At 52.5% G+C, this 27,289-nt stretch overlaps 7 protein-coding genes across 7 annotated transcripts; 5 read left to right on the forward strand and 2 right to left on the reverse strand.

The window, feature by feature from the left end:
• Positions 1–248: 248 nt before the first annotated feature.
• Positions 249–3,134, forward strand: G6M90_00g043570 (uncharacterized protein; the record flags this gene model as incomplete). Its single annotated transcript, XM_066130328.1, has 12 exons — positions 249–360; positions 440–727; positions 804–1,103; positions 1,169–1,262; positions 1,324–1,555; positions 1,626–1,842; positions 1,908–1,931; positions 1,988–2,059; positions 2,119–2,295; positions 2,352–2,437; positions 2,513–2,577; positions 2,639–3,134. The coding sequence occupies 12 exons, from the start codon at positions 249–251 to the stop codon at positions 3,132–3,134; spliced, it is 2,163 nt and encodes a 720-aa protein (XP_065986366.1).
• A 985-nt stretch (positions 3,135–4,119) lies between these two features.
• On the forward strand, positions 4,120–6,432 carry G6M90_00g043580 (uncharacterized protein; the record flags this gene model as incomplete). The annotated part of the gene is made up of 1 exon (XM_014692206.1): positions 4,120–6,432. One exon carries the CDS (start codon positions 4,120–4,122, stop codon positions 6,430–6,432), a length of 2,313 nt encoding a protein of 770 aa, XP_014547692.1.
• A 1,580-nt stretch (positions 6,433–8,012) lies between these two features.
• On the forward strand, positions 8,013–13,597 carry mkh1 (MAP kinase kinase kinase mkh1; the record flags this gene model as incomplete). Its single annotated transcript, XM_014692207.2, has 4 exons — positions 8,013–8,178; positions 8,469–9,472; positions 9,544–13,370; positions 13,468–13,597. 4 exons carry the CDS (start codon positions 8,013–8,015, stop codon positions 13,595–13,597), a joined length of 5,127 nt encoding a protein of 1,708 aa, XP_014547693.2.
• A 1,879-nt stretch (positions 13,598–15,476) lies between these two features.
• Man1b1 (Endoplasmic reticulum mannosyl-oligosaccharide 1,2-alpha-mannosidase) lies at positions 15,477–18,611 on the forward strand (the record flags this gene model as incomplete). The annotated part of the gene is made up of 3 exons (XM_014692208.1): positions 15,477–17,189; positions 17,251–18,254; positions 18,323–18,611. The coding sequence occupies 3 exons, from the start codon at positions 15,477–15,479 to the stop codon at positions 18,609–18,611; spliced, it is 3,006 nt and encodes a 1,001-aa protein (XP_014547694.1).
• A 1,389-nt stretch (positions 18,612–20,000) lies between these two features.
• On the reverse strand, positions 20,001–20,906 carry G6M90_00g043610 (uncharacterized protein; the record flags this gene model as incomplete). Its single annotated transcript, XM_014692209.1, has 2 exons — positions 20,001–20,376; positions 20,446–20,906. The coding sequence occupies 2 exons, from the start codon at positions 20,904–20,906 to the stop codon at positions 20,001–20,003; spliced, it is 837 nt and encodes a 278-aa protein (XP_014547695.1).
• Positions 20,907–22,903: 1,997 nt separating this feature from the next.
• On the forward strand, positions 22,904–25,425 carry RINT1 (RAD50-interacting protein 1; the record flags this gene model as incomplete). Its single annotated transcript, XM_014692210.1, has 3 exons — positions 22,904–24,496; positions 24,568–24,862; positions 24,923–25,425. The coding sequence occupies 3 exons, from the start codon at positions 22,904–22,906 to the stop codon at positions 25,423–25,425; spliced, it is 2,391 nt and encodes a 796-aa protein (XP_014547696.1).
• Positions 25,426–25,788: 363 nt separating this feature from the next.
• On the reverse strand, positions 25,789–26,888 carry YMC1 (Mitochondrial glycine transporter YMC1; the record flags this gene model as incomplete). Its single annotated transcript, XM_066130329.1, has 2 exons — positions 25,789–26,603; positions 26,789–26,888. 2 exons carry the CDS (start codon positions 26,886–26,888, stop codon positions 25,789–25,791), a joined length of 915 nt encoding a protein of 304 aa, XP_065986490.1.
• Between the last annotated feature and the right edge of the window lie 401 nt (positions 26,889–27,289).

Here is a 27,289-nt window from a genome sequence, read left to right on the forward strand (position 1 = left end):
TTGAAATGTGGCGGCGCTCGAGCGCCTTGCCATCGTTTCTCACATAAGAGGCAAGAATCAACGCTATCTCATATTTCACACATTTGTAGCCCCGAGTTTCCTTCGGTCGTAAACTTGAATAAGTCCGCCCTTCCTCTCGTCCTTCTTCCGCTCTCTGCCTGTTGGCTTCTGCCGCTGCCCAATCTGTGCATGAAAGAGAATGTTTGATGTTGCAACGGTGCAGCTGAAGCTCGCATAGAGTCTACAACATGACGACGCCGTTAACTCATCCGGCTTATTCGAACAATTACCGTGATCGGACTTTTGCCATTGCAAAAACCAGAAGCGCCAATGACAGGGCCGTTATCGAGAATCCCCTCGGTAAGTCTGACTTGCTCCGCACATTATTCCTCGCTCTGTGCACTTTCCTACCATGGTCCAAGGAACTGATCATATAAAGCCCATTTCACGGACGCCGAGTTGGAATTTGATGTCCGAAACTTTGCAGAGACCTTTCTCCCTTCCGTGAGGTACCAAGAGTTGCTGCGGGCCGCCAGAGTCGGAAAGGACATTCAAATATACGATGAGGCGGCCCGACAACCTGCCGGCTACGAAGAGCGAAATAGACTTGCAGTGATTTTGACAGAAGAAGAGAAGATAGCGCTCAGAAATGAAAAGGACGTCGCATTCAGTGAGAAAGGAATGTTGGCCGTTATCGCCACGGTTTCACTGGCAGCATTTCTGCAAGGTCGGTCCGAATCGTTGCCGACAAAGGCTGAAAAGAGCCAACTCCAGTAGCAGCTGCTGACTGTCACGCGAAACAGGTTTTGTACAGTCGTCAGTCAACGGAGCTTCATTATATATGAATCAATGGGGTCTGAATCCGAGCAATGAGACCTCACACCAGATTACCCCCGACAACTGGAAGCTTGGTGCCGCAAACGCCTCGCCATTCTTTTTTGCTGCGTTGGTTGGATGTCCGCTTTCTCTACCAATCAACTACTGGTTCGGAAGAAAAGGAGGCATTAGTGTTGCGGCAATCTTGATTTTTGCCAGCTCCATCGGCGCCATCTTTGTTACTTCTTGGACGCAAATGTTTGGTGTTCGTGTCATTAATGGCATTGGTAAGCCAATCTGTAGTCCCTCAACACCGAAACGACTGCCGAACAAAATCTGACATGACACTTAGGTATGGGCATCAAGGCAGTTAGCACACCGATCCTGGCCAGTGAAACTGCAGTCGGATTTTGGCGTGGTTCTGCCATTCTCGCTTGGCAGCTCTGGTATGTCGATGGTGTCATCTTATACCACCCCGCGAATATTTTAAGCTGACAGGGGCAATAGGGTTGCTTTCGGCATCATGATGAGTTTTGTGTTCAACTTGATCTTCACGCAAGCGGCGAATCCGACTACCACTTTTCGTCTCATCCAAGGCGCTCCTTTGGTTCCCGCATTCGCTCTTTTGATAATGGCACTGTTTGTTTGTCCGGAGTCACCTCGCTTCCACTTGCTGAAGGGCCCTAACTATAGTGTTGAGAAAGCATACACGGTGTTGAAGAGAGTCCGAAACACCAAGGTTGGCACACTTGACTGAAACTGTACATGGCAAAGATGCCCGCTAATGAATGTCTGTGTTGGTCTATTAGTTGCAAGCACTGAGGGACCTGTACCTTGTCTCCAAATCAATCGAGCAAGAGAACATGGACTTTGGCGACCTCGACCCTCAAGCAATGATGTCGCCGGGCTTCTTCTGGGTCATCCGTGATTTTGCAAGACAGTTTGTCCAGCTCTTTCAACGTCGCCGCTTGTTTAATGCCGTTCTTTCGGCATCGACAGTCAATCTTGCACAGCAGCTTTGTGGAGGCGAGTCCAAATATCTAGTGATTACTTGAAGTAGGAGGAGCTGACCTTGGTTATTCTCTCTGTAGTAAATGTTTGTGCCTTCTATTCAGGTACGCCTTTGTCTCCTCACCCTGATGTATAAAATGACATGCTTACATGTGTGCAGGAATTGTCTTCCAACAAGCAGGCAGATCAGAAAGCAACGTCATCACAAATATGGCATACAGTCTCGGGTTTGGTAGGAAAACTCTACCGGAACAAGTGTCTCGACTAATCTAACCTTTTCTCTACTCCCAGGGGCAATTAATTTCGTATTTGCTCTGCCAGCGGTAAAGAGCATTGACACATTGGGCCGAAGGAGATGGTTGCTGCTGACACTCCCCTTCATGGCGGTGTTTATGCTAGGGGCCGGGCTCTCTGAAAATGTCAGAGATGATGCAACTCGCAATGGAGTGACGGCCTGCTTTCTGTTCCGTGAGTATTTGGTGCCATGTGCCCACGATGGAGGAATCTCACTAACGCAAGAACAGTCTTTGCAGTAGCATACTCACCCGGCCTCGGGCCAATTCCTTTTACCCTAGCCTCTGAGAGTTTCCCTTTGACACATCGAGAAGCAGTAAGTCGGCATGTCTTGGCTCCTAGGCCCGGGGCCTTTCTCATTGCAAACAGATGCTTATCGAACAAAAAACAGGGCACAGCGTGGGCGATTTCCATCAACCTATTGTTTGCCGGGTTATTGGCCGTCTGCTTCCCGGGGTATGTCCTCAGTGTGTATCAATCGTACTGTCTAGTTATTCATTGCTGACATGCCCGGCAGCATCAACTCTGCTCTTGGCCAGAAGGGGTCCATGGGGATCTTTGCTGGGCTCAACATTGTAGCCTATGTCATGGTTTTCCTGTTTGTGGAGGAGACCAAGCAACGCAGTCTGGAAGAGCTGGACCACATCTTTGCCGTCTCGAAGCGAGAGTTTATGCACTTCAAAGTCACGAGGTACCTGCCGTGGGTAATTGGAAAATATGTTTTCCGCCTCAAAAGGGACGAGCCAAAGCTGTACAGAGACATGGTTTGGGGCTCTCGACCAGTCGGCCTGAAGAAAACACGCATCGAACCCTTGGGAGAAGCCCGGGTTGAGTTGCGGCCAAGACGTCCGACTGTCTTCCAAACCCCCAAGTTTTCGGATACAACTAGACCGAATATGGCAGAAATGGAAGAAATATACCCCCCGGGGGTAGCTGTGCCTTATGCGAGGGAATACCAGGACGGCCAGACTCCTCGCCAGGGGACCAGGCGCAACGACTCTAGATTTCAGTGATGGGTGAGTCGACACAGGCTGGGGGCAAGTGGCGAAAGCGGTTCGAATCGCAAGGTAGGAAAGAGTAGAAACAGGCGTATTAATACCACAGTATCATGTATCTTGGTGTTTTAATGTAGACTGTATGTGCCCACCACGGTAGATTGGCTGGAGAGGCGTGATGGGTCATGGTCCATGGACAAAGTACGAATACGGATACGAATAGAGGCAATGCAGCGTCATGTTGGGTTGCCCCATTGTCGGTGCCGATCACGAGGTTGAACTACTAAGACAGCGTTGAAGGGAGGCGTCGCAGAAGCGTCGCAGAAGCATGGCACAGGCACAAGAGGGTTGCGAGTGTCGGGTCAAGGTTGGACATGGGCGAGATGCGCAGCTGGTGGCCGCGCGCGTAAACAGCTTCCATCTATGTACGTCACGACGAAGAGCGGAGTGTGGAGTGTGGCGTCGCGTGACGGACCGTCAGCATGCAGGAAGCGGGAGAGGGACCATGTCAAATAGCAGTTGACAAATGGGATGCAACTTGACATATATTAACTTCAATGTTGTGAATGTTGATGCTCTGCACTCGGGCAGGCACATGCAGGCCCGGTTTTGACGTCTCAGTGCTCATACTGGGGTCTGGTGGCTTTCATCGCCTGGCTGGTCTTTGCTGATCATTGTTGTCCAAGCACCGCGTACTCGGGCGCCGGCCAAGCCAAGGCCGATTGACCGCTTGAGACGGGTGTCGCTGCACCCACCAGGTTAACTTTGGGAGGAACCAAGACGTTTCTTGGTTCGTACGGTGCTCAAATACCGAGACAATTTAGTTCTTTGATCACTTGCATCGTCATAGCTCGTGGCAGCGGCACATCCAGCTGGCAAGATTGACGGCCTGGCCCGGTGACGTCTGGACACCAACCGCCTTTGTCCACCGTCTCGATCTTCTCCATCGCTTCCTCCAATTTGCTCTCTTCCTCATCATCGGCCACTCCGCTCGCAAGACGACATGGCTTCCTTTCGGCTGACGATCGAGGATGGCCAGTTCCGAGACGCTCACGGCCGACAGGTTGTACTACGCGGAATCAATGTCGCTGGCGACGCAAAACTCCCCTCCGAGCCCGATCAACCGTCCCACATTGCCCATGACTTCTTCGACGGCGACAACGTCACATTCCACGAGCGGCCCTTTAGTAGAGGGGAAGCCGCTACGCACTTTGCCAGGATAAAACGCTACGGCTTCAATACGATCCGCTACCTCTTTACTTGGGAGGCAATCGAAGCCGCAGGTCCCGGCATCTATGACGAGCAATTCATCCAGCATACCATCGACGTGTTGAGGATAGCAAAGTCCTATGGCTTCTACGTCTTTATGGACCCTCACCAAGATGTTTGGTCACGATTCACCGGCGGTTCGGGGGCTCCAATGTGGACGTTGTACGCCTGCGGTCTCAACCCCCAGAGCTTCGCCGCCACCGAAGCCGCCATTGTTCAGAATACGTACCCCGATCCGGATACCTTCCCGAAAATGATTTGGTCAACCAACTACCACAGGCTCGCGGCAGGCACCATGTTTACTCTGTTCTTTGCCGGCAAAGACTTCGCGCCAAACTGCATCATAAACGGCGTCAACATCCAGGACTATTTGCAGGGCCATTTCGTCAATGCCTGCGCACACTTGGCAAAGCGGATACATGAAGCGGGCGATCTGGAAAATGAGGTTGTCATGGGCTGGGAGAGCATGAATGAGCCCAACAGAGGCATGACGGGTTATGTTGACTTGACAGTCATCCCCAAGGACAACCCCCTGAAGAAAGGCACCTGCCCGACCATGTGGCAAACTTTCCTGACGGGTATGGGCAGGGCCTGCGAGATTGATACCTGGGATATGGGAGGCTTGGGGCCTTACAAGACAGGCACGACGTTGGTGGATCCTCATGGCGAGATTGCCTGGTTACCGGAAGGATATGACGATTCCAAGTATGGGTGGAAGCGTCACCCTGGCTGGAAACTCGGCGAGTGTCTGTGGGCGCAGCATGGCGTTTGGGATATAGCAACCGACACAATGCTAAAGAAGGACTACTTTGCCAAGAACCCCAGAACCGGCAAGGCTATCGATTACCCCGAGTTTACAAATACCTACTTTATGGACTTTTGGAGAAAGTACAGCAAGGCGTGCAGAGCTCATCATAGAGATTGCCTTATGCTTATGCAATATCCTACACTAGAACTGCCTCCTGAAATCAAGGGAACCGAAGATGACGACCCATTGATGGCTTTCACGCCACACTTTTACGACGGCATCACCCTGATGACCAAGCACTGGAACAGTACGTGGAATGTCGACGTTGTTGGTGTGCTTCGTGGCAAGTATTGGCATCCCGCATTTGCCATCAAAATCGGCGAGACGGCCATCCGAAACTGCCTCAAAGACCAGCTAGCAACCTTGCGGCAGGAGGGGCTGGACAGAACAGGCAATCATCCATGCCTGTTGACCGAATTCGGTATACCATATGACATGGACGACAAGAAGGCTTACAAGACGGGAGACTACTCTAGCCAGTCAGCCGCACTGGATGCCAACTATTTTGGCGTGGAAGGCTCTCAGATCGAAGGCCACTGCCTCTGGGTATACACTGTTATCAACGATCACGAACGCGGCGACCAGTGGAACGGAGAAGACTTGTCCATCCACTCCGTAGACGACAAACTGCCGCCACTTTCTCCAGTCCCCAGGAGCGCAGTGGCCGGTCAGTCTGCAACAAGCCTGCTAAAACTGTCGACGACGAACAATAGAGACGGCAGCGGCGATGACGAGAGCGTCACTCCTGGAAACCTTCAGCGCACGCTCACAACGCCGTCGATAAGCTCCAGCCGATTAGCAAAGGATCCCGAGTTGACTAACGCTCCCGGATACCGAGCCGCAGAGGCCTTCATTCGACCGACTGCAACAGTTGTTGCAGGCAATGTGCTCTCTACGGGATTCGATCTCCGCAAGTGCACGTACTCGCTCAAGATTTCAGCGCCAAAGCCTGCCAGCGACGAGGCGCCGACAGTCGTCTTCCTTCCCGAGTACCACTTCCCCAAGAATCAGTGCGAAGTAGCCGTATCTACCGGCAAGTGGGAGTTGAGTTCTGATGACAGCGAAGGCCCCGTGCTCCAACGCCTGAAGTGGTGGCATCCTGAGGGAGAACAAACCCTTGATGTTCAGGGTATTGTGAGAAAACATAATGTTCCGGAGGGGTCCGCGGAAGAGGCTGGGTACCTGGAGCAGTGCCAACAAGGCTATGGCTTCAATTTCGGCAACTGCACAGTAATGTGAAGCGCTGGAAGATTAAGAGGGTGATCAAGATGGGGTTAAGCTGTTTCTTCCATTCAACCTTGCCCTATCTCCTCTTTTTTTTTTCTCTCCTTTTTTCTGTTTTAGTTCTTGCCATATTTCCAATAGCATAGTTTTAGTTGCACCTGGCCGATTTAGGTAGCAAGTTTTGGTCAAGTTTACGATAGAGTACACGGCTAGCGTGGCCAATTTAACACATATAACTGTATAAGTATGTACCTAGAAAACCCGAGGGGTTTCTGCAAGGGGAGGCACGCACATCAACTATTACAGGTTTATTGTTCCGACACAGCCCAAGCCCAATGCTACTACTACGTACTACTATTCCGGTACGGAGTGTTGGGCGTCCAAGCAGCCGTGTGCCAAATGCGGCCATCCTTGCCATTCGGGTCTCTCAAACAAGCGCCCCTCATTCGTCCGCGTTACCCGCACCATTGACCGTCCCACCACCTCCCACGCGGCTAAGCGCCCAGCTGGGCGGGGAAACGAGCAGCCAGAGCTCGAGCATTGCTGCTCGGCTGCGGGCATGAGGCCACGGTCTCCCAGAATAGAAGCCGTGGCTGCAGTGCAAGCAAGCTGACAAGCTCGCGATGCCAAGCTGGCGCAGAGTCTAGGTCCTCGGTCGACGGATGCGCGGTTGGTGCAGTGTGACACTGCGCGGGAGTTGGGACGGCACATCTGCGAGGCTAGTGCCGTTGGAGAAGCAGCATGGAAGGAATAAGAGTCTGGTGCCTACATCTGCATGTATGTCTGGTTCGATGCGATGATGGACGTTTGACACGTTCGTATCGTGTGCACTCGACGTTGGCCGTTGAAAGGTCGGCACCGTCTGCCGGTGGTCGTGCGTTCCCGGCGGGCTTGTTGGGGCAATTTAATTTGCATGGCGGACAAGGAACAAAAAGCTGCCAGTCTGGTATCAATTGATTGATGCTTGACAAGACTGCACGAGCCCACCAGACTGGTCCCAGGTGCCACTCTGGAGGCAGAGCTTGCCCGGGTAAAGTAGCCACACGTGCAGGTATCTTGCTCGGGGCTCCGTAGTTGGTCCTTCATCAATGTTTCAATGTCCGAAATACAAGACGAGACCAGTTGACATCTGGCCGCATTGCTACGTGACATCGAGTCGTCAAGCAAGCAACCACGGCATCGCGCACCGAACAGCCTCGGGGGCAGCTTTGCGACACTGCGGTGCCCCGGCCGGCTAGATTTATCTTGATTGATCAAATTGACATTGACACTTCACCTTGTGGGCTGGGCCAAGTAGTACCAGACTACTTCCTTGTCCATGTCTCCAGGCAGGCCCGTCCGCCCGTTCGCCCGTTTGGCCCTACCAGGCCCTCAAGTGCTACCAGGCCCATCGGGCCCTAGGCGCCCCCCCGTAAGCTCGTGGGCCGCAACCAGACTGCACCAGTTGAAGTTGACATGTGGGCATGGGCATCTTGGTCCTCCATGTCCATGCCGTGTCGTCACCTCCAAAAGCTCTTGCCGTCCCGGCGTCCCCCCGTCAGCGGCTCTGCCATAACAGTCAAACCACCCACCGCTTCATCGGCAGCTTGCACACCATGCGCGAGCTCTTCTCCCCTCGAAACATTGCCGTCGATACCCTCGATACCCTCGATACGCCCCTCGTCAACATCATTGTCGCACCCTGCGGCGAAGCCAAAACGCCTGGCCGGGGCTCGGCAAAGGAGGTCCCGTTGAGCACCAAGAGCTTGCCACAGCATCCTGGTCCGCCTGTACTTTTTTGCATTGCAAAACGTTGAACTGAACCACGTCAACGCCCGCCGCGGCGGTTGTGCCTCTTGTGAATGTTTCGGATTTCGTTGTTTTGATATTTTTTATTTTTATTTGTCTTTATTTTTCTCCAGTAGCTTTTACCTTGGTCTTCTCGCCAGCGGCGTCGTCACATTGGACAGCTGCCACACACAACCAGCTCGGCTCTTGTCGCTCCTGGCGGGTTGTTGCCCGCCCTTCGTCTTTGCCCATCATGTATCAAGGCGGCCAAAGACATGTCTCAGGCAATGATCCTGCTCGCGCATTTCAACTGCCTCCTCCTCCGCCAATGTCACCGCCCATGGCCGGTGGTCCCTCCATGAGCACAATGATGAATATCCCGCCGCCGCCGCCGAGATATCCTGGCGCGCCGCCGGGAGCTGTCAACGGCATCATGATTCCTCCTCCGCCAGGGCCGCCGCCGAACAGCAACCTGGGGCCCCAGCAATCATGGCACGGGAATTACGGGAAGCTGTACGATGGCCGAACGCCCGTGGGCATTCCGCCGCCTCCCCCTACCGGGCACCAGCATCTACCGTACAATCCCAAGTTCCATGCCCAAATGGCCGCCGGACAGACGATTGCCATGCCCCCGCCTCCGCGGCCAAGCGACGGCATGGCCATGGGCGCGACATACATACCCTCGAGAGGAACATACGGCGAAGGTGTAGGGATCCCTGGGTTTGACCCCAACGAGTTGGCGAGCACGTCCGGTTCATACATGCAGGCCTCGATGAACACCATGGACACCAGTCACACAGGCCCCATGGACGACCCCAACTCCCGAGACCGCTTCTATCAGTCGAGGAATCCTTCAAACGCCTCCACTGCCACGGCTGGCAGCACAATACCGCCCGAGTTGGCAGCCCAGTGGCCGCTTGATACCGTGCTGATTTGGTTGGCGCAAAACCAGTTCTCCAAGGACTGGCAGGAGACTTTCAGAAGCCTGAATCTTTATGGGGCGCAGTTTCTGGATCTGGGCAGTCTGCACGGCGGTCGTGGAAATTTCGGCATGATGCACCAAAGGGTCTATCCGCGTTTGCTTCAGGAATGTTCCAGCAGCGGAACAGGCTGGGACCAGAGTCGGGAGCGCGACGAAGGAAAGCGCATGCGTCGGCTTATTCGAAGCATCGTCACCGGAAAGCCGGTCGACCCATCAAAGATGGTGAGCCCCCATCACCGGGCAAACTCAGTTGCTTCACACGGCCACAATGGCAGTGCTGGCTTGGAACCAGTCGATTCGCCCAACGTGAGTATTTCCGCCAAAATCATTTCAAGTTTTGAAAAGCTGTGTCTATGGGAGTCTAATGCCTGTTTCAGACGCCTTCGGGCTCTACTGGGAGCGTCAATTTCGCGGGTCAGCGATTCTCCCAAACCCGATCCACGACAATGCCTACCCTCGGCAGCGGCACCATGAATTCCGATTCAAGCCATCGCTCAGCTCTCAAATATATAGACTCTGAAGGAGGCCGCAAGTTGAGCCCCATCACAAACGAGAATGCTGAAGGCGGGACGTTTCGTGGCACCACGGATAGCCCAGGAGGCAGTCCTGTTCCTCAACAAGTCCTCTTTCCATCGGCAACGACGCCCGTACTTTCGCCATCGCCAGCTTCCGCCAAACTTGGCCATCGCTCTCGTAACAGTACGGATTCGGTCACCTCAAACGCCGCCATATATGGCTCCGGCGTCCCTGCTGACGCTGCTGCGATTCTCAGTCGCGGCCTCAATCTAGCAGAAGCCATGTCGGCCTCGCGAAGCCAAGACCGATCCCAATACTCACCACTCAACTCTGGTGATAGGTCAGCCGGGGGAGATACCTCGGCATCCGCAAGGGATTCAAAGAGCTTTCTGAGCTTTTTGTCAAGGAAAAAGAGACAAAGGGAGGATGGCTCCTTTCCTTCACCCGATGAGTTCGACTCTCCCGAGTCGCCCATGTGTGTTCCCAAATCTCTTGCCGACGTGTATACCTCGTTGAATGGGAGTGATTCTCAACTTGATCGTCTAGGCTCTGCCTTTGTTGGAACTCACGAGAAAGACCAGGTTGCGATGTTGGAAAGATTGAACCGGAGCGGTGGCGTAAGAACGTTCGTGCTGGCTACCACAGACTATTGGAACTACCGCATGTGCGACATCACAGAAGCAGAATCGGCCACTGCGATCCGTCAGACTATCTGTGGAAGCCTGGGTCTAACAGGGTTCGAACAGTATTCCATTTTTGCGACGGAACTCGGGAAATCCGATCACGCTGAACCTCTCGATGACCAACAGCTCCTCACTGACAAGCGAGTGAAGGGCGACTCCACTGGAGCCTTGAAATTCTTTATATCACCTGCAAAGATATCCTCCGCCACCACTCCAAACTCAGTTCCCGCATCCCTGTTCCCGGGCTACATACCTCCCGGTATGGATGAAGAGTCGTACAACCGTAGCAGGCAACGATCAAGCTCGTCACCACCATCTTCCAGAGCGAATACGATCGGGGACAGGATTGACGAGAAGACGTTGGCTCAAGAAGCCAGCGATTATAGGGCAGAAATCGAGAGGAAACAGCGAGCATACCTTGCTAAGAGGAAGGAGGCAAACAAGAAGGAAAGCCCGACGGCTCCAGACTATGTGCCGTCCAGTAGCATCAAGGGCCGCAACGTCGATTTTGATCAACCTCGCCCATCACCATTCGAGGATAAGAAACCTGATCAGCTATTCCCCCAAAGACGACCACCAGCACCACCTAGCGATCCATCTGCGACTCTGATCAAGGCCAATTCATTAAGCAGGAAACCAGGCCACAACTTGAGGAACTCGAGCGGCAGCATGGACGGGTTTCCATCTCCTAGACATCCACCTTTAGCGGCTAATGGCGACGGTGAGAGTACAGACGGCCAGCGAAGGTCGAAATACGCAGCGCAACCCGCACCCGCGAGTGGTGGCATCGGGGCTGCTCTCGTTGGCATGGGCCGGAATTTGGGTGCTATAGGCCAATCCACCGCCAACGGCCCAAAGGCCACTTCTCCGGGCCGCATCATATCGCCACCATACTCGTCAGCGGGTAGTGGCAACGCTCAGCAGCAGTCAGGTAAGACGGCTTTGTCCAGCGTGAACTATGCTTCAACAAGCAACCGTGGGAGAGGCAGTCCAAAGCCAGCAAACGGATCCCCTGGCTCGGTGACGTGGAGTCCAGGTAATCTTTCGTTTGTTGTGCCAGACTACTCACCCGGCGGCACCCCCGCGCTAGTTGCTGCAAGAGTACCCTCTGGTTCAAGTGCTAAGAACACTGAAGCAGTGCCGAGGCCTGTGTCACCGGGCGACGTTAGTCCTAGCTCTTCTCATTCTAAGAGTAGGGGCTCTGCCGACGTTTTCCCCTCGAAGCGAAAGTCGCATGGGCCGGATTTGGACTTCAAGGAGTCCGACATCCAGTTCTCAAATTCACCATCCTCCCAGCCGCCTACTCGAGACATCAAGCCTCCACCTGGCGACGATAGCGACGACGACTCCAGCGATGACGGCCTCTTTGCTATTCCTCTAGCCGGCCGGAAGAAGGATAAGCCGAGTAGCGACACCGGTACAAGCGCTTCATCGAGTGCCCAAATGGGTACAGATACTCGCCCCGTTCTGCATGTAGTTACTTCACGCAAAGAGAAGGGACGATCCGTTACTTTTATGAAATCTCCTGATAGCTTTGACAGTAGCAATGATGGTGGTGCAAGAACATCTAGCACGAGAAGAACTCCCGGTACGCCACAGACTGATACGTGGGATTCTGACAAGGAGAGCCAAATCAACCGTCGAAAATCGTTTATTGAGAAGGACGTGTGGGCAAATCGTCCACCAACCGACGACTTGCTGAACAACTTGGATGATTTCTTCCCCAATCTCGATCTAGACCAGCCCGTCCTTGAAGATCATGCAGGCGGGGATATCCCGCCACTACCATCAACGGACTCTGGCGATGGCAGGAATAGGTCCAGTTCTGCCAGTCTTGCGTCCATGACAACACCCGGTCATTCCACATCAGGAGCTCCCCCCGTGGCAGTGCCGCCGTCACGCCAGCTTTCATTATATACCAATGACAATGACACGTTGGGCTCTGACGAGTCAACTTTGAAGGCTACGGAGCGACCTACATCTAGTCACGCGGTGGCTCATCGCAGCATACATCGGTCTGGTGGGTTGGGCCGGATGAAATCTATTCGTGAAGTTGCTAGTCAAGCCAACAAGCGGTACACAAGTATTTCGCAACCTGTGGGTAGCAAGTCGCAGACAAATTTGATGCGACGTAAGAGCACGAAGATGTTCAACGCAAACATTGTGCAGATCCGGCCTGATCAACGGGGAAGCATGGTGGTGCCGGATATTCCTCAGAATACACTGCCCAAGCGACAGACCACGTTTAGATGGTTCAAAGGCCAACTCATCGGCAAAGGTACCTATGGTCGTGTCTACCTCGGTATGAACGCCACTACGGGTGAGTTCTTGGCAGTGAAGGAGGTTGAAGTAAACCCCAAAGCTGCTGGAGGAGACAAGGGCAAGATGCGAGAAATGGTAGCTGCATTGGACCAGGAGATCGACACCATGCAGCACTTGGATCACGTAAACATTGTGCAGTACCTGGGATGCGAGCGAAAGGAGACCAGCATCAGCATTTTCCTGGAGTACATTTCTGGCGGCAGCATTGGATCTTGCTTGAGGAAGCACGGCAAATTTGAAGAGTCTGTGGTCTCGTCACTGACTCGTCAGACCCTTTCTGGGTTGGCTTACTTGCATCGCGAGGGTATTCTGCACAGAGATCTAAAGGCCGACAATATTCTGCTTGATCTGGATGGTACTTGCAAGATTAGCGACTTTGGCATTTCCAAGAAGACTGACAACATTTACGGCAACGATAAAACAAATTCGATGCAAGGCTCAGTGTTCTGGATGGCGCCAGAGGTCATCCGGTCGCAAGGAGAGGGCTACAGCGCCAAAGTCGACATTTGGAGTCTCGGGTGCGTGGTACTGGAAATGTTTGCCGGACGAAGACCCTGGAGCAAGGAAGAAGCGGTTGGGGCCATCTACAAGATTGCAAACGGAGAGACGCCACCTATTCCAGAGGACATTCAAGAGACCATTCCGCCACTGGCTGTGGCGTTTATGATGGACTGCTTCCAAGTGTAAGTAGTTTCACACCAATGTTTCTTCTTTGGTTTTCATATTTCTTTCTTTTCCCCTCCTCCATATTCAAAGGTTAGTTGCTAATTATTTGTATAGGAATCCGTTTGATCGTCCAACAGCCGACGTCATTCTATCGCAACACCCATTCTGCGAGCTGGACCCCAACTACAACTTTTACGACACAGAGCTGTACACCAAGATTAAGGATGCATACAAGATCTCGTAGTGCAGCATGCGACTGGCTTTGCTAGCTCACGTTTTTGCTTCACTTGTTTGTCTTTTTTTTTTCGCGGCAGCGTTGTGGTTTTCTTGAATGGGTACCAAAGGAGTCTACTTGTACGAAATTTGAGGTAACGCGGCGCCATGTGCGGACAAATATGTGCGAAATTAGCTTCAAATGATGGACCTGGCGTCAGGAAATGGTGTTGGCGTTGGTGTTGGATACAACGGGATACGATGATATGACATAGGAATACTAATATTCATAATGATTTTTAGCCTTACGCTGCAAGACTATAATTCAGGGCCTTATCGAGTTTCTTGAATGTGACATGTCCGAAGGGTATCATGTGCATAGTGTGTGTGTAGAATAGGCACACACGCTCAGACTGTGTCTCGGCCTCAAACGGCGACAGGCCCGAAACGATGCAAAGAAAAGTGAGCCGCAATAAGGAACCAGCCAAGCGTTTCAGATAGCACGGCAATGATACATACATGAGAACTCGTCCGCATGACGACATGCCTACCAGGACGGGGCACGAGGGGGGGGAGGTAAAAGAATGAATGACACGACGATGCGAGTCGCACGACTTTCCACCGACTGCGTCTAAGCCCCTTTTGTGGACAGGGCTGGGGAGCCAAAATGGTGGCATCTTGGGGCGCTTGGTATTGAGTCTTTGACCACTTCCACTTATCTACATGTACCCCTAAGTACTCGAGTAGGTGGTAGTGACATGGAGCTAGTAAGGCGACAGGGACTGCCTGGATATTAGTTGCTAATTGCCGATGAGCCCTCTGTCGGCCGCATTTGAAGCCATGTGGCGTCGATGGGGCTCGGTTCTTAAGAGTCAAGGCTGGGGGGGCTTGGCGTCGGGTCTTGCAGTGTAAAACGGGTAAGAATTGGGATGGTTGATTATCTGCGGGGGCCAGGAGCGAGTTTGACCACAAGTGCAGATCAGGGATCCGGCATTATGTACTTGGTAAGTATGTGGTGATGTTTTTCTTGGCTGGTGGGTTTATTGTCTGTTGCTGGTTGTCGATAGTAGCACTGTACTTTGGGGAGTCAAAAGTGAGGCGGTTCCTGCCTACCTACCTAGGTACTTAAGCAGGTACCTATAGGTACAAGTAGTGACTATCTAGGTAGGTAGTCGCTATGGCCGAATAGATGTATTGATGGAATATCTGCTAGGCAAGTATGGGTGATGGATGACGGGACCTGGAGCAAGGCACTCACACGCGCACGCACACGCACACTCGACTCGATTAACAGTCTGGTACAAATTAGCAGGTGCTCGAGCGCGCTTGCTGGCATAAAGTTGCACATGTGGCATTTAATCAGAAACGCAATAGTACTCCGTACTCCCAAGGCAATGGTTTGGTCTGGCTGGCATCTGGGTCCTTGGCGGTCTCCACTCCCCGCCCCGGAATGTGGAAAGAGGCACTCCCCAGCCAAAAGTATGCATATTTTTTCATAGTACTATCAATTTCCTGAACAGCACCAGAGCCCCGCTTGTTATAGGGTCCGCAGTAGCCTTGATAGCAATAGACGTCTTGACAGCTCTCATTAAATGACTAAAAGTTTGAAAATATCGCGATAAATGTAGATTTGTCCGGCAATAAACCCGGCTGCAAACCCTACTAGCGATTTTAAATTGTAGCGGTAGAAGCCTCACACAAAGTAAGTACTACCTACCTAAGTAGGTACTTAACGATACCGATTTGGACTAGTGCCGCTAAGAATTTAAGAATTAACCGCGTTGAGGGGTTCACCCAGTTGCCAAATATAAAGGACGGCCTCGCCTGGGTAACCCGTAACCCTTGACGGCCATCTTCGCGATAACATTCGACTCTTTGTCGCCGAATGACTAGCCCTCGCAGTCGTTTCAATGCCGCGGCGACGATATAGACTGTTCACGGTCTTTTCCGTAGTCATTGTTATTTTATTATATCGTGTTCTACAGAATTCCTGGGATCCCCAACCACTGAGGCCGGCCGTGGTGGGACGACCCCAACCACCGCCACCACCCAGCGTGCCTGATGCCGTTGTTGCAGCGCATGTCAAAGCACAGTTTCCGCTGAAGGATACCGGGGAGAGCAAGCCCGAGACTGGTCACGTTGCCCAAGAGGCAGCCGATGAGGACTCTATCGGTGCTGAGAAGCTCGCGGAGAAAAACAAGAATGAGAATGCCGAGAAAGGTGCGGGGACCAAGGGGCCTTCGTCCAAGGCCGAGGATGCCCAACTCAAGCGGCCCAGCAGCAACAACATGCCACAAGTAGATTCAGATTCAACCTTGGAACCCGGTACCAAGCCCGTGCAAGAACATGATGAACACGGTCACTTGCAAAGGCCCCTTGGCCACGGTACAGACGACCAGACAACAACAGCAACTACCACGAGCAACCAATTTGCCAAACCCACCAAAGTGCACTGGACAAAGCCCAAGGAGCACTTTCCACTACCCAAGGAGAGCATCATTACTCTGCCCACCGGCACTGCAAAGAAGATTCCCCGGATTCAACATGTGTTTTCGCCCGAAGCTGAAGGCCCCAAGAAAAAGCGCCTGCAGAGGCAGGCAAAGGTCAGGGAGCAAATCCAGCGGTCTTGGGCGGGATACAGAAAGTATGCGTGGATGCACGATGAGCTGTTGCCCGTCTCCAACCGATCCCGCGATCCGTTTTGCGGATGGTCGGCGACATTGGTTGACTCGCTCGACACCCTGTGGATTGCTGGCTTGAAGGATGAGTTTGACGAGGCCGCCAAGGCCGCCAAAAACATCGATTTCACTTATACAAACAAGGACAGAATCCCTGTTTTTGAAACAACCATTCGATACTTGGGCGGCCTCATAGCGGCCTATGATGTGAGCGGTGGTGCGTCGGGGGGCTATTCTTTCTTGCTAGACAAGGCCGTCGAATTGGCTGAGGTCTTGATGGGGATATTCGACACTCCAAATAGAATGCCTCTACTATACTACAACTGGCGACCCGAGTATACCTCACAACCTCGCCGAGCCACCAGCGCAGGTATGGCCGAACTAGCAACACTGTCCATGGAATTCACCCGATTAGCCCAATTGACGGCGCAGCACAAGTACTATGATGCCATCGATCGCATCACCAATGGCCTGATAGAACTCCAAAAGAGAGGCACAACAATCCCTGGACTCTTTCCTGAAAATTTGGACATTTCCGGTTGCAATAGGACTGCCACAAACCGCCGTGATGCCATGAGCGAAGCAGCCAAGGCTCAAGTTGATTCAGAAGTAGTTTTGAAGCCTCCCCAAGGATTCAGCGAAGACGGGGCTGATAAAGAGTCTACTGGTACTAGTGACAGAACCAAGCTCGACGATCGACTTGAACGCCGAGCGCTGTCATCTCTCCAACAGGATGTTGACGCAGCGCTATCTGCTGATAAAGCACCTACTGCGAACAATGCAAACAATGCAAAGCCCCAGCCAAAGTCGCAAGTCCCTCTTGGAGCAGATGGAAGCAAGTCGGAGTGGGACTGTGTTCCTCAGGGATTTGTGCCTGGAGGCTCTATCTATGAAAGCTATCACATGGGTGGGAGTCAAGATTCTGCGTACGAGTACTTTGGCAAGGTAGGCCTGCCCCTAGATATAGTGTCCATGTGATGGGCTGTTGACTTGTTTTGAAATTTAGGAATATCTGCTGCTCGGTGGAAAGGAACCCAAATATCAAAAGCTCTACGAAGATACTATCGAAAGCATCAACAAGTATCTTCTGTTCCGGCCCATGGTACAGGGAGATTGGGATGTCATATTTCCAGCTAGAATCAGGATGATGTCCAATGGAGCCTCTCCAAGGGTCGAGTATGAAGTCACTCACTTAACATGCTTCATCGGCGGCATGTATGCTCTTGGTGGGAAGCTTTTTGGACGTGAAAAGGACGTTGAATATGCCAAGAAATTAACAGATGGCTGTGTCTGGGCATATCAATCCACAGCAACTGGAATCATGCCTGAACATGGACAAGTTGTTCCCTGTCCCAACATGGAGAAATGCAGCTTTAACGAGACTCTATGGTGGCAGGCGCTTGACCCCATTTACCGCATACGTGATCAGGGAGTGAGTGAGTGGGAGAAGAATGCATTAGAGCGTGAGCAACTAGAGAAACAGAAGCAGGAGCTTGAGCAGCAAATTGCCCAGATGGATACGGAAGCCAGAATTGAGGGTCTTGAAGCGTTGGGCGAAGATGATGGAGACTACGGTTTTCAGAGAGAAACAAGCACTTCAGACTCAACATCTACCTCAGTATCTAGCAAGTCCAGTCTTTTGGAGAGGAGAGCAGCCATTTCTGTGGAACCCGAAAATGTGGCTCTTATTTCCTCTGATGGGACCAGCTCACAAACAACGACCGGCAAAGAGCCCAGCCCGAACGATGAGCAGACCTCCAGGAAGGCCAAGTCGGACGAGTTGGATGATTCTGACAACAAACAAAAGCCCTCCACCCATCCAAGCACCAAAATCCCTACATTGAAGAATGAATACCACTCTCGCCCGGAAGTACACATCCCCCAGAACTATCCCGGCCGTTCAGGTTGGCCTCCAAAACCATTAACGCACGAAGAATTTGTACGAGAAAAGATTCAAGAAGGTATTCCTCCTGGGTATAGCTCCGTTGCATCTTCCAAATATATCCTTAGGTACGTCGTTCTGGCAATCCATCTTGTTTTATCACGCCATGTTCAATGCAGCTAACCCTCCGGGCCAGACCAGAAGCCATAGAATCAGTATGGTACATGTATCGCATTACAGGTGACTCCAGCTGGATGGAGAAAGGCTGGGCCATGTTCGAGGCCACCATGAAAGCCACCCGCGCACCGCAAGCCAACAGCGCCATTGACAATGTTCTCCTCGTAAACCCTGCACTTCTTAATGAGATGGAAAGCTTTTGGCTCGCCGAGACACTCAAGTACTACTACTTGCTGTTCTCAGGGCCAGACGTCATAAGCTTGGACGAATGGGTTCTCAACACGGAGGCTCATCCTTTTAAACTGTAGGCTGTTGAGGTTGTTGATGATGTTCTTGATAGCTGTATACCCTCTATTTCCTTCTGTACGATGGGCACGAGGCGACAGGGAAATAAGTATTATATAAAGTTGCATGATTATCCTATTAAGTGTGCGAAGGTGCAGGTTATGTGGCGGGCCCACTTTCTTGTGATACATATTAAATACTTGTATAAGTACTTGTATTGCTAGATTTAACTGTAATATAATACTATATCTTTATATATACTTAAAGATAACTAGTACTTATATTTATGTATTATTTACTAGGAAAAGTAAGTATCTTTTATTAATTAGCTTCTTATTAGCCCATATCCCGGTCCGCTACAAAAGCTGCACCTTTGCACACTTAATGGGATTGCAAGTAAGCATTCACGGCGTTAAAGCGGGACAGGAGTTGGAAATGCAGGTCTTTATGTATTCAGTATCGTCCGAACGGCACTAGGTTAGCAACGCTGGCCACCAACATATACGGGCGAGAACAACCCGGACCCCAAACGGGGCCGGTGCGGAAACAGAGCGATTATAGGTTTTCATGTATGTTTTTCCTATAATAATTGACTTGCAGAAGTACTAGGGCCTTGATAGGCTAGCTAGAGTATTTAAATAAATAAATAAATAAATGCAGTATCGTCTAAGTTGCAGGGTTCTCTCTAAGCATCAATATAACTTTATTTATCCAACTCCGTCGTGGCACATGGATTCGTCTGGAAGACAGGACACATAAGACACGCGACGCGACGCTTCAAGTCAAAGGCAAGAATGGCACATGCAGGCCGCCGCCATTCCAATTAGTGATATTCCTCGGCACATGGCTACTTCTTGACGAAATCCGTGCCCTTCATCATCAACCTTGCTATATATACATGATTTCATTGATCGCAACCACAACAGGCGGCCCGTTCACACTCTGAGATTCTCATCGAGTCTTTTCCCATTTCCTGGCCGAAATTAAAAACAACAAGCCTGCCAAAGTAGAATCCAAATCACAAAAATGAGACCACCAAGAAACCACGCTTCACGGCGGCGTCGGACCATACTGCCTCGTACTTTCCGGAAGAATGTATTCAACCATGTCCAGTCATGCTAATAGGTGATTCGGGTTGTGGTAGGGGTAGCGTATGTATGTGTGTGTGTTTCTTTTCTTATTTTTCCATCAAGCTCGGCAGTGTAGTGTGTTGTAGTAACGAGGCCCCCTGTAACTCCGATGCTGATGCGAAACTTTGCCCTCCGTCTATATACCAAACGATCTTTGTGTTGCCCTTGGCCGGCGAGATCCCATATTCGTTCACGTGTACATCACATATATGCATAAAACAAAAATGAAGCATTTATTTCTTTTCCGACGCCATCACAAAATCACAATGGCCGACTAGCCGTCTAGTCTCGCATCATCTGTTTGAGGACGCGCATACTCAATATCATGACGAGCAGGCCAATTGTGACAATGATGAGCAGTGTGAACGAGAACCAACCCATTACCATGGCGCTGGTGCCCACACCACTCTTGACAGATCCGTTGCCAAAATCTTGGGCGATGACGGATGCCGCGACTGATGCAGTGTGTTGCCACAGAACAGAGACGAGGACAAAGATTGAGGCGATGAAGATGATGGCGAGGGCGACTTGTGAGACGGCTCGTGAGGGGAAGGGCTTGACTTCGCGCTCGGATCCTTCAGAATCCTCTTCGTCGTGCCAACCTGGGAAGGTGGCCAGCAAAAGAAGACACAGGAAGGCGAATATGATGGCAATGATTCTAAAAGGCTTCCGTTAGCTCAACTTCAGAATGAACTTGAGTCACCCCCAAGACTGTGGCGGTACTCACATTAGATAGGGAAAGACAATCATGTCCTTGAACTGGCCCGCGAGCCAGATTAGGTTGAGAGGATCCTGGTCAACAGAAACCTCCTTGGCCAAAGCCGTAGCGTTGTTGCTGCAAAGCCACGAGCCGCCGTCGGGGTTGACACAGATGCCAAAGTACCCGACACGGGCCTGGAGACTAGCACTGCCAGCAATGTTGGCGATGGCAGTGACGACATTGTAGTCAACTTGTGCCGTGTCGGGAACGGCCTGATACTTTTGATAGTACAGCGAGAGTAGGAAGATGTCTGGTATAAGCGGCGATGACGATGAGCAGCCGGCCAGTAGCAGTGATAGTAAAATAATGGCAACGGCAATCAGAATCATCAGCACATGGTGGTAGCCCAGAAACGGTATGAACCGTTGCCAGCCGAGCTGAAACCGCGGCCTCGCCCGTGAGCCTGAGCTGCTACTTCCACGCGCCATTTATGATGCCTTGTAGTCCTATCCCCCGTGGGCAAAGAGGTGAAAAGATACACCGGGCCTCGGAAAGGCAGCCTGGCTCCCCCGTTTGTCGTTGACAATCTGTACGACAGAGGGGTCGGAAGGCGCCTGCAGCGCGATAATAGAAATGCGTATCCTCGGCTCCGAAGACTCCGCTTGAGCTGTGTCAGGAACGGTTATGGGCTTCTTGCTCGGTTATCAATGACCCCCGTGGTCGATGATACTCGCCGTTTCCCACTAGTTGTTCAATTCGGGAACGTCTCTGGTCTCGGGACGGCTCGTCGGTGGAGATTGTCTCCTTTGCTGCCGACGATGGGGATTTTCGTGGCGACGATATGCTGCGCTCAGGAATGCAGCGTAGCTCCGGAATGCGGGAATCGTCTCGTCGATGTACAAGAAAAGATATGGGCCGTTGCGGGAACGTAACAAAAACGTGGGCGTGGGGTATCGAGAGCGTCTGGAATGTAATAAGAAAGGGTGAGGTTATCTTTAGATCTTGGACAAATCGGGTAGAACAAGGCCTATGTCAGTATCTTGAACGACTCTTTGGGTAAAGCAACTTAGATTTCTCTTGGAATGTACGAGGGAGAGAGAAAAAGAGAGAAAGGGCAGCGTTTGCCTCTTCCTGCCTCCTCGACAATAAGAATCGATCTTCGGTTAGTATCCCGGTGGATCTCTTGGAGAAACTCAGTCGTTCTTTGGATGTAAAAAGCGATGGCTGGGCAGCAGAGCAGAGAAACAGCGGTAGCTACTCGATATGGAGCAGAAAAATCGGAGAGAATGAGGTGTCACAGTTTCATCAAAGTACACCAACCATCTGGATTTCGAGGCGTTGAGACGTTATGCGTGCATATGGTTGGCCCAGCCACGTTGATTTTTATTTACTTGGCCTAGTTGGGGGTTGACTAGGCGACGTGCCCCCCCGGTCTGAGCCTAACTGGTGACGTCCCCGCTCAACAGCGCAGGAGAAGTGGGTCCGGACCTGGAAGCTTGGGCAGGTTGGCAGGGGGGTGCAGCGCGGGAGCGGCGCTCTAGGTGAGCAGGGCAAGTGCCACGGATGCAGGGGTCCCGCGCCTGCCTTGCTTGCCATTTAGTGCAATTGCGCTTCGCAAGCACAAGTTGGAGTCAGGGTCTCGCATGTCATGAACCTTGAGCCACGTGCACGGGGAAGAGAGAAAAGCAGAGGTTTGCACCATGTCTCTGTGTTGTTTGTTGGACTCTCTGCCGCGTGTCGCGAGCTCCAATGGCCAGAGTGGCTTGCTGGTGTTGTTTCCCTTGGCGTGGACGGGGGGCGGTCAAGCTCTGGTGCACCCTAAATAGCTTCAGCGCCAGCTTGCTCCGGTGGTGACCAACTGGCACCCGAGTCTTGGCCCCTTTGGCATGAATATCGATATTGGACAGATTTGGCGGAGTCCTGTCGAACTTGCTGCGCCAACATCTGCTTCGACAAGACCAACTGCACCATCTTGTCCCAGGCTCAGACATGGTGCAACAAATCGGTATGGTTTTGCTGAACTTGGTCGCAGATGTCCAGAGCGGCTTTCGGCTGTGGTTGTCATAGCAATAAGCTGGAGGCTGCCAGCTCATCCTTGCGTAACTTGTGGCAAAGCTATATTGCAGGGGGCTGTCAGCCAGTCCTTTCGTTATAATGACAGCCTGCTATGATGCTGGTCAAGGATTACCGGTGCAATGCGCTGTTTGAAGCTCGGCGTGTAAAGGCGTAAAGGGCATTTGACACGCTGCCGCTGAACAAAGGCATATTTTCCCCGGAAGCTTTGCGCAGTCAGAAGTGATCAATGATGGGAAAGGTGAGCCTGTCCCGCTATTTGCATATCCTCAGCTGATGCACGTGGTCCAATCGATAAGCTCGCTTCCTGGCAGGTCCCGCCCACGTCACCATCTTCAACCGCGGACCTCTACAGGTCAGGTATACGGCCATCGTCAGCAACAGTCGCCATATGCACAGTCAATCCACCACCATGTCGCTTTCCCATGCCGAAGCGAGTCAATCTTTAGACCTTCGTGTCGAGGACTACCTAGACGACAAGCTTCAATCAATAGCTGATCTAGACACACTTGATGAACTGCTTGTCAATGTCGAAACGCAGCGGAACCAGCTGCAGTCCCAGCTCGATGACGCTGTCAGAGAGCTCGAAAAAGCTCGGCGTACCACCGAGGACCGGAGCGATTCGCTGCAACAGCAGATAGACGAGTTCAATGAACTGCAGGCGAGCATTGACACCCGGGTCAAGATAGCCGCTGCGTCGGATGCGCCCAGTGAGGCCATTGCTCGCCTGCAGCGGCCCATGAAGAAGCTCCAGCACGTCGAATTGGCGCAGAAATATTTGATCCTTCTGCAGGATGTAGAAAGGCTGCGCGCCGAAGCTCGATCGTACCTACCTGACAGCCCTAAAGCCGCCCTGGAGCCCTACGCAAAGTTGAAAGGCCTGGCACTCAAATTGAGGTCCTTGTCGGGCAATGAGGAGCTTCACCTGGTCGACCACGTCCAGGCTGTGACCGAGAGCCTGTGGAACGAGATGAAAAAAACAATGTCGGCAGAGTTGGAAGGCGTTTTGGAGAAACGGCACTGGCCAAAAGTCGATCCCCATGCCGAAATGGACGACGAGTGGATTGCCTGTGTCGAGAAACTCATCGACTTGCAAATGCCTGAAATTACCCGCAGCAGCAGCACTCTGCCTCTTCTGCCGTTCAATGTCATGACCGCTATATTTGTTGCTGAATTCCGATTCCACTTCATGAGCGACAAACCCACCAGTAACCCGCAGTCCATTGGCACGCACTGTTTTCCTTGGTTCCTGACCATGATTGAGAAATGGGAGGACTTTTTCCGCAACAATCTAGGTCACCTTCTTGCTACCAAATTCCATGAAACCCCTGTGGCCGAAAACACTGTGTACCTGGACCCAGTGTCTGCTCTCATCACCGCTATGCTCCCAGTCATGAGGGAAAAGGTTCATGCAGTTGCCAACGAAGCCATCAAGAACCCCCCTTTCCTGAGCTCATTCATATCGCAGCTGATGACTTTTGATGAAAATATTCGTCAAAGGTTCAGCTATGACGATGGTGATGACGACAAGGGGTGGAATGGTCTGACTGGGGAAATCCTGGACCACCACTTTGATGCTTGGTTCAGGGTGGAACGGGAATTCGCGCTCGAGAGATTTGAAAAGATTATAGAGTCGGCCGATGGTCGTAAAATTGACTACGACTACTCTGTTACAGGCAAAATGAAGCCCACATTCGCTGCCGTTCGCATAACTGATCTCTTGAGAGTGGTCACTGGAAAATACGAACGTTTACGCAAATTGAAACACAAAACCAAGTTCCTTACGGATATTCAGCTTGATATTCTAGATGGATATCATGATCGTCTGCGAGGATCTCTAGAAGCGTACCAATCCATTACATCGACACTCGGCCGTACGCTCCACGGTGCCTCCAAGGAACAACTTGCCGCTCTGGAAGGGATAGGTGCATTGGAGACGCTGTGCAAGGTGATTGGCAGCTCTGATCATATTGCCAATACCCTAACAGAATGGAGTGACGAAGAGGTGAGCTTCAAGCATTAGCAAACTAACAGATGTCCTTGCGGGCAAACAGGAAAACTAACTGCATCACACAGTTCTTCGTCGTGCTATGGGAAGACCTTCAGACCCGAGACGCCCAGCGAAGCAAGCGAAACAGTGCTGCCAGTGGCATCGCACCAGACAGTATCTTGGGCCGCGTGCCTAGCCACCTAAGCGACAACGGCAGCAGTGACGGCGGCATATTTGACGAGACCGTCTCCGCGTACTCCTCACGCCGCAAAGCCGCCGAGCAGCTTCTTGTCAATGCCTTGGTAGACTCTCACGCCAAGGCGTTCCGCGCATACGCCAGCAAAGTCCAATGGACCACTGTTGGCGACGCCGCAGTCTTGGGTACGTTGACAATCACCTTGTCATCCTGCCCCTGCCAACGACTAACCTCCCATACCACAGATGACCCCTCTCAATTCTCCATCACGCCGGAACTGGACGAGCCCTTGCGCATTCTACAGCGCAACTTTGATTATCTTACCAAGGCCCTGTCAACGGCTTCTTTTCGTCGCGTGTGGCACGAGGCCCTCGACAAGCTCCAGGACCTCCTGTGGACCAGCGTCCTCCTCAAGCAGTCGTTTACCACCCTTGGCGCCGCGCAATTTGCTCACGACGGAGGCGCCGTATTCTCCCTTGTGGAGCGCTACATTCCCGGTGGTTCAGGGGCGTTGGATTCGCTTCGCGAGGGGATGCAGCTGCTGAACTTGGCTACGGCGGCGGCCGCCGACAGCGCAGAAGGCAGCGCACCCGGGCTGACGCTGAAAGAGGCTAGTGACCGGGTATTCACCGATAACGACGAAGCGCGTAAAGTATTGGAAGAGTTGGGGTTGCACGTCTTGACGCCCGTGAATGCGAGATATATTCTGCAACGAAGGGTGGAGAATAACGAGAATATCGGGTGGTAATGCGCCTAGTTGAGTTGGCGGCATTGAAAATGCATTATATGTACAGAGCTACCAATCACCATGTCTATAGTACTTTGAAGGCGCCTCCAAAAAAACAACCTACTCTAACCCATCTCCAATCAACTGTTGAAGTGTTGTCCGTTCCTTGTAGAAAAACGATGCTTGTAAATTTTGTTGCGCCAAAGCTTTCAGCTCTAGGTGTATGACGTGATATCAAGTAAAAGCGACGAGAAGATGAAAAAAAAAAAACCAAAAAACCGCAACAAGTTGACGTTGACCGCGCCCAGAGCAATGTCCCGAAAAAAGGACATTTCTTTTCTCTCTCTTTTTTTCAAGGCTCATTTATGCGAAACAAAAAGGCGGCTAGTTGATGGCTCTCATGGTCATTTCCACAACGGCAAAGGTACCAGCGCTGACGGGCATGGCACGGAACAGAGTCGGCCAGATGCCTCTCCAGAAGCCCTTGAAGCCATCGGCTCGCCAGGTAGCAGCAAAGCAGCTGCGCATAGTCGGGTACTTTTGGTCGGGGCCGAAGCCATCCGTCTGCATCTTGCTCTTGATGACGTCGAAGGGGTAGCTCGCGAGCCAGAGCGCCTCGCCGGCCAGGCCGCCGTAGAGGGCAATCTTCCAGGCGGGGATCTCCTTGCGGTCGACGCCGTTGCGGGCGGCGTCGCGGTTCATGAGGTACTCGAAGGCGGTGAACCAGGCCCCGTAGGCGGCGGCCTCGCGGTAGACGGTGACGGCGGTGCCGCGGTAGATGCCTCTGAGGAGGCCCTGGTGCGCGCTGAGCTTGCGGACGCAGTCCCAGGGCCCGGCGTAGAGGCGCGCATCGCCGTGCGGCTGGCTCTGCAGGCGGATGCGGATGTGCTCTATGGGCGTCGACAGCGCCGCGTTGGAGACGCCCGCGAAGGCGCCCGCGGCAAAGTACTGCCCGTAACTCAGGCCGTTGGCCTTGAGGCCCCGGTCGGCGGCGTTGCGAGCCTCGAACCACCGGCGCGCGGCGTGGAAGGCACCGAACTGGATGGAGACGCAGGCGCCGATGCCCAGCAGCGGCGTGAGGGTTCCCTTGTAGAAGGCGAGGGCGCCCTCGTTTCTGTAGATGGAGGCGGCGGCGTGCACCGCGCCCGAGTACTGGTTGGTGGTCTGAAGTCGGACCTTGACAATGTCAAAGGGCTGGCCTGCAGGTCGGACAGTCAGCGGCTGCGGCTCTGGGACCGTTCATGTTTGCCATGGTTTTTTTTTTTTTTTTTTTTTTTTTTTTGAGGCGGTTCGACGATTTGTCGGAATTGACGCCGCCAGGCCTTTTTGGCGACGGGCGCAACTTCACGACAGCGCGCAATCGTGGCTTCAGAGAGACACTTACCGATCAAGACCTGTGCAACTCCTCCCACGGCACCTGAGAACAGGTCCTTGGCGGTCTGCAGCCCTCCGCCCTGCATCTCCTCGACTTCGACTGCAGCCATTGCGGATGGCGGCGACGGCTCCTATCGGCGAACGGCGGGTATCGGCGGCGGCAAAGACTCGTGAACCGAGTCCAAATTCAATTGACACGGTTGCAAATCCAGCTCGTCGATATGGCTGGGCGAATTGAGCAGAAAGAGAGGCAAGCCAGGGAAAAAAGGGCAAAAAGATACAAGGCCAAAGCCAATGTAGGTGCAAGGATGGAATTCTTGTGTCTCGCGGACAGACAGGCGGCGAGCGATGACCCGATTTGAGCTCCGATGTCGTGCTTGGGGTCGCGGTGCCATTTCGCGGGGTCCATCAATTGCGCGCAGTCCGACCTTAGCGCGGGGAGCCGGCCGCGGAAACACTGGGGCAGCGGCTATTTCTTATGTAAGTTGTGTGTCATGAATATGCAAGTCCA

The sequence above is a fragment of the Metarhizium brunneum genome, chromosome 2, assembly GCF_013426205.1.
Source record: "Metarhizium brunneum chromosome 2, complete sequence".
In the NCBI taxonomy this organism is placed as follows: domain Eukaryota; kingdom Fungi; phylum Ascomycota; class Sordariomycetes; order Hypocreales; family Clavicipitaceae; genus Metarhizium; species Metarhizium brunneum.